Source organism: Clupea harengus, chromosome 6, assembly GCF_900700415.2.
Source record: "Clupea harengus chromosome 6, Ch_v2.0.2, whole genome shotgun sequence".
In the NCBI taxonomy this organism is placed as follows: domain Eukaryota; kingdom Metazoa; phylum Chordata; class Actinopteri; order Clupeiformes; family Clupeidae; genus Clupea; species Clupea harengus.
In genome coordinates, this window is record NC_045157.1 from 14553626 (window position 1) to 14560021 (window position 6396).

Sequence of the window (6396 nt, forward strand, 5' to 3'; positions counted from 1 at the left end):
CAAATTTCACTTGGGGGGGGGGCTGTGGAATGGAAGCTACAGCTAGAGTTCTCTGTGTCTTTTCGACCACATTGTCACCGTAACACACCTTGAAAAGCACAAAAACACAGAAAGTTAAAGGTAGGCGAGGACCTCTATTTATTAGGAATCCCCAGCCCCGCCCCGCACGGCCGGCCCGTGCATCATCCCAACTTCTGTTCTGCGGCTCTCAAACCGTGTTGCTCGTCTGCGCAGGCGTCAGCACGGACGCTGCTTTGTCGAATGTTGCGTCAATCAGTGTACTGTGTTTGGAGCATCGGAGAGCATTCGCCTCCTCAGTGCTGATGCGAGCAAGGATAGCTATCCCTGCTCCCTAGCACCGACGCAGGCAAAGAGAGGCTCCGCATGTTAGCTCCACACAATGCCATTTGTATTTAATAGCGTCTTATAGCAAAGAGAACAGGGAGACGAGGTGTGAAAGAACTACCGATCCCAAATCGAACGAGCGAAACAGCAACCTAATCGGGCTGGGGAAGACAGGGCACTGCTGGTGTCGGTGCTTAAAAAAAAGAGACACAGTAACCCATTTAACGCCTTGGTGAACCTCGGTGTAAACCTTAAGCAGACCATGTCAACCTCGGGAAAGGAAGGTAGCGCCCAACTTGCCAATTACGTGGGACCCTACCGCTTGGAAAAGACCCTAGGAAAAGGGCAGACAGGTTAGTCCTTCTCTGCGTTTTTTTGTAAGCGTTTACTGTGCCAGGATGCTGCCCTACCCGCGCTGGGATGCGGATGCGCTGGTGCGCTGTATCTGGCAACAGTACTATATCAAACACCCAGGTCGTAGCCATAGGGCTGAATATGCGATTTTGGGCAGGTCGTTTACGGTTCAGTGGATGCACAGATTTACAATTTGTATCGCACGATTTGTGATCGGGGCAGTTGCAGGTTGTTTGCTCTCTGAAATGTAAACTTTGGTACATTAGCGATGCTAGGAAAGCCGTTTTTTATCAATGCATTAAACAAAGTAGTGCAACTGTCAGCTGGTTTGGTTTTCGTCCTAATGAGACATAATGCCGTTAATCCTTATTTAGCAGACAACGGGACGTGTTCCCTTCCAGTACGTGCTGCACACCCGGCTCAGTTTGACTATGTTATGACAAAACAGCGTTGGAAATCAGTCTATTAACGCATAAGGGAACCTCCAAATCATACGGAACTTGGTATCGGGCGTAAATGCTCTTGTATTGGAGCATTGGTTCTCAATTTACAATAGCGTTTGTTATGCGAGTGATCGGTAGAATTGTTCCTTGGGTCTGGTGCACTGATTTGACATAGGCCAGGACTATTGAGTAGGCTAGATTTAATGTCTGAAACCAAGTTTTAATATGAGGACTCGTGGACATGGCCTACGGCAGCATATTATGAATTCCGTGGTGCTGGGAACAGTAGAAGCCCACCCTTATCTCTCGCTCTCTGACAGTGGGATGACGTTCTGACGCCGTGAGAAAGGGGGCTTTCTCTCTGACTTCCATAGCTGTCCATCTGTTTCCGCCAGCAACCACAATATGCGGTGGTACCATCTCTGTTCAACCCAGCTGGCGAATCCTGGGATAAACCCACAAATGTGATTGATTTTTTTTTTTATTACGTGTGTGTGCTTGCTTGCCCCAGTAAATTGAACCCATTCAAATACACACGACTGAGTTTGCGATTATAGCTGGAAGTTGTCGGCGGCATGCCCGGCTCAGATTGTGTGAACACCGTGTTCTGTAGGGCCATCGAAGGACAGTCTGTATGACGTGCCAGAGATCCGAGATGGTATTTCATGCCACTGCATGTATTACGAATGAGATTCAATCTGATGTGTCGCTCCAGGGATACCAGGCAACAGGGATACAGATGACATTCACTTAAGGAAGACTAAACCAGAAAGCTATTAATAGTCTTTATGAATTAATTTAAATCCTTAGTATGTCTCTTGATTACATTATTATTACATGTGTAATACAGTATGGCCCTGTCTCTGACAGTCTTGTTGGTCACTGTTGCTGATTTCTGCTACTCTGTTGTTGCTGAGGAAAGCCCATATGTCACAAAAGAAGTATGAAGTGAGGGGGGAGGGGTGAGAGGGATAATAGTTTGAATGAGGAGAGGGAGGGAGCAAGAGAAAGAGAGAGAGACAGAAAGAGAGAGAGAGAGGCAACACTGCCTAATGGGAACACTGAGGGGAAAGCCTTGGAGAGGATTGCCTCCTATAATCCACTGATATCTGCTTCCCTCTGAAAACATATCTAACAGGTAAACTAAACACCAGCCGTGGTCAGCCGGCCTGGGTTACACTGGGCTTCACTGCCTGAATCCATGCAGTGAGAGTTTTAAACAGACTGTCATAATTTAACAAATGACCCTGAAACGGCAATAAGTGTAATGGGCCCAGACAGTCACTGAATTGGAGAAATTTAATTTCAGAATGCAAAAGCAACTCTGTGATTAGTCGATTTTGAGGTGGCCAATCAGCTCATTCCATTCTGAGTATAAGAGGCCCTAGACACGATAAGGTACGCGATAAGTATGAAAGTATGAAATGTTAATGCAAACACTCAAATTTCTAGATTGAACAAGGGGCTTTGATAAATTGTCTATTCTTGGATGGACTAATTCCAAGCATTGCAAGACGAAAAAGTACATTTTCAGACAAAGGGGCATATAAATGCATAGTTACCAGAAAAAATAGTAGGCCTAGTAATAGTACTAGGGCAAAGCCATGTTGATCTCAAACTCAGCAGCCATGGTCAGGACCAGGTCAACTGTCTCCTAACAAATTAGAGGGATTCTTTTGTCTGTCTTCTATGCTGTACAACAGCCTACATGCTTTAATACAGTCATCGGGCAGACAGAAGATACCTGTGTTGGCCTAACAGGAAATGATTTGTTTGTGGGTTAAGATTTGTGTTAAGAGTAAGAAAAAGAACAGCCTTTTGCCCGGTTGAGTTGTGAAATGTCTGCTGCTGTCCTCCTAACTCCCTGACCTCTAACAAACACGACATAGGGAAGCGACATTGTGACCTCTTCATCTAATCCTTTTAACTCCTTGTGATCATTGGTAAGGTCAGTGTTGATGAACAGGAGATGACCACCAGACACAGACACTGGGAGAGGGCAGAAAGGGGACATTGCAGTTTATATGAAACTGGTCAGTAGATCATGTCACCAGGATTCCTGCTGTGTTTGAGTGTGTGATTTTGTAGGGAGGGCGGCATGCATCCCCATTTGAATGATGGAATAAGAGTGTGCTTTTCCGGTGCTGAGGGCTTGGGACGTATAAATTGGGTGCAGAGGTGTGATTTTATTAAATTCATTCCGTGCGGCTCAGTGACACACTCCACTCTAGGCTCAGTGGCGCACGCACACAGACACAAACACACACACACTCTTCAGTGCATGGCTGGATCTTACTTCTGTCCTTATTTCTCAGTCTGTCTTTCTCTTTCTGTCTTCACACTCCCTCTCACACTCACTTCCTTCTTCTTCCACATCCCTTTCTCCACTCATTTTCTTCTTTCATTTTCTCTTTCTCCTGATCTCACTCTCATTTTCTCTTTCTCCTGATCTCACTCTCTTCCAAGTTCCTCTAGCGTGTCAGTCTTAAGCCTTATCACAGCAGCTGCAGCACTAGTTGGACTGCATCACACAGGACTGCACCACTGCTTAGCCTGGCATTAGACCTCCCTCCCTCCCGCTCTCTCCCTCTCACTCTCTCTCTCTCTCTCTCTTTCCTTCCCTTTCTCTCGCTCTCTCTTTCTCTCATGCTTTAATTTTCTCAGCAACTTCCTTCTCCATCTTTCTCCTGTGTTCAAATGTACTAAATGGCCTAGTGTCCATAATCGCTCTAGTCATAACAGTGTTCATTACTGGTAGATATACATAATGTGCAAGTGCTCATACAGTAATTCGATTGCCTGTGGTTGTGGTTGCACTCAGTGGCACAAACTGAGCTTATTAGCGGCAGTGACAAGCCTGAACTCTCCGTGCTGATGTCTACTGATCTGCAGACTGCTGACAGAGGCCGACTGTGAATACCCCAAAGGATCCAAGAAACCAGATGAGCCTATTACAGATCTGCCCCAGAGACCGCTTCCACGTTGGGGTACTTCCCGATCCAGCCTATCCATATCACTGTAACAAAAAAGTAAATAAGACAAACTGGTAATGGCTAGCTGGCGCGCTCACATTTACTTGTATCCGCACGGGATGTCCACCCACATTCATGCAAATGGATGTAAGTGAATGAGGGTGTGTGGGCAAGCTAATTAGTCACTGCCAACCCAGTTGTTTTAAGGTCAGTGGCAGGAGTCAGATTTGTATCATGAGGTTGTCGTTTCGGGAATATTCAGGTCCAGCCAGGCTGCAGGGTTGAAAGTTAAACTCTATTGTCTTTCTTAGATGAAGCTGCAATTTAGGTGGACATGCTACAAATGAACAACTGTTTATGTTGAAATGCACAAAGTAGATCTACTGCACTGCATTTTGGTGTAGTTGGAGGTATATTAAAATATACCATACAAGTCAATGGTATGGTGTATGGTAGTTGTATGTATTTGTGCCTGAATGATCCATTTGACAAAGTAACTGGGTTGACTTTTCCCTGCAGTTTGTCTATAGGTTTTACATCTGACTGATGTGTGTGTCTTCTGGGGGATTTTAGCCTGTTGTTTTCAGAGCTATCCCATTCTGCAGTTGGCTCTCATTAAGTAAAAGTGCTGAGAAACAGTGGATGGTTGTCATGGTTTCACCCCCCACCACTCCAGACACACACACACACACACACACACACACACACACACACACACAATAGGCATGCCTTGCAGGCAACAGATCACAGGCAGACAGCAGCAGTTCGATCCCACCCCCCTTTCACTTCTCCCCATCACACACACGCACACACACACACACACACACACACACACACACACACACAGAGGCAGATACAGACCCACACAGGGTTTTGTGGAGGGTGGACTACATGTATACATCAATGCTTGCTCTCCTACCTTTTGGTGGTTTTATTTAAGCTGATCTGTTTATGTATACATTAATGCATGCTCCTACCTTTTTTGGTCTTATTTAAGCAGATCTGTTGTCGGCTTCTCGCGTGTTGTGTAGACCGAAGTGCAACTCATAGAAAAGTTTTAGTTTTCTTTGGGAGTTTTTGCTCTTGTTGCCATTTCCTTAAGCCTAACACAAGTTTCATCATGCTAATGAACCAACTAAGATTGTGTGTAAGTGTGAGAGAGAAGAGAGGCACAGAGAGAGTGTGTGTGTTTATGTGTGTGTGTGTGTGTGTGTGTGTGTGTGTGTGTGTGTGTGTGTGTGTGTGTGTGTGTGTGTGTGTGTGTGTGTGTGTGTGTGTGTGTGTGTGTGTGTGTGTGTGTGTGTGTGTGTGTGTGTGTAGTGTCTCAGAGGGGACTGTGTGTCTGTTAACGTGACTCTGCGACTCTGGTTGCATTGACGCTATGATGCAATTTGAAGAAAGCAATCAGATGATGAGACTAGTCCTTTCATCCAGATGTAAGGTAAAGTAAGCATGTGTGTGTGTGTGTGTGTGTCTGTGTGGTTATGACCCAAATGATGCTTTGACACCCATTCAGTTTTCAAATTGACCTCTGATTTAAACTGATGTTCAAGACTTTCATGTACAGATGCACACTCTCACAAACACAATCAGGGTTGGGAAGGTCACTTTTGTCAGTATCGGTCAGTATTGGAAACTAGATCCCGACAGGACGAACAGTCTTGTTTTGCCCTGAAGGGACTTATTTTCCAATACTGCTTATTATACGATTACTTCGCGAAACAATTAAATCATTCCTCCAAAATATCTTCCTCTTAAGTCATTTTGTTGCTGTTTTGTGGCTTCTGCTGAGAACAAATAGTTCTTCATGCAAATGGAACATTAAAGTTTCAGATGTTGCGTAGCAAAGTATTCCTTGCTGACTTCGAGTTACAATGAATTTCTTGAATTAACGAACTACTTGCGGGATGATATTAAAGATGTGATTTAGAAGCACAAAACTGTTGTCAAAGGCAGCGGTCATTCATTTCTTAATTTTTTCTTTAATTCATTTTTTTTTTTAAGAAATATCGGACATCTGAACGTTTGGATGGCCCATTCAATTCAACAGAACATTCTGCAGCATTCTGAAGAGCTGTGTAATAGAAATGTAATAGGTACTGTAACTATTTTAGTTGCTTCATCAAAGTAACTGATTACATTTGATTACATTTTCATTGGCAGATAAGAGGCGGTAAAAATTCAGAAAAAGATAACAGCAAAAAAATGCAAAGCAACAGAATGAATGTTATATTCTTCATGTAAGCTTTAAAGCTTTTTACTGAAATAAATGTATTTGGATG

General features: G+C 44.2%; 1 protein-coding gene across 3 annotated transcripts in view; it reads left to right on the top strand.

The window, feature by feature from the left end:
* The first annotated feature begins 254 nt into the window (after positions 1-254).
* Positions 255-6396, top strand: part of LOC105899724 (serine/threonine-protein kinase BRSK2) — a 91059-nt gene continuing 84917 nt past the window's right edge. Inside the window, exon 1 of one of the 3 annotated variants that reach the window (XM_012826938.3) lies at positions 255-698. In XM_012826938.3, coding sequence (XP_012682392.1) covers positions 608-698 — 91 coding nt within the window. In that variant the 5' untranslated portion in view covers positions 255-607. The remainder of the gene's footprint in view (positions 699-6396) is intronic. The other 2 variants (XM_031569129.2, XM_031569130.2) reach the window with 2 other exon arrangements.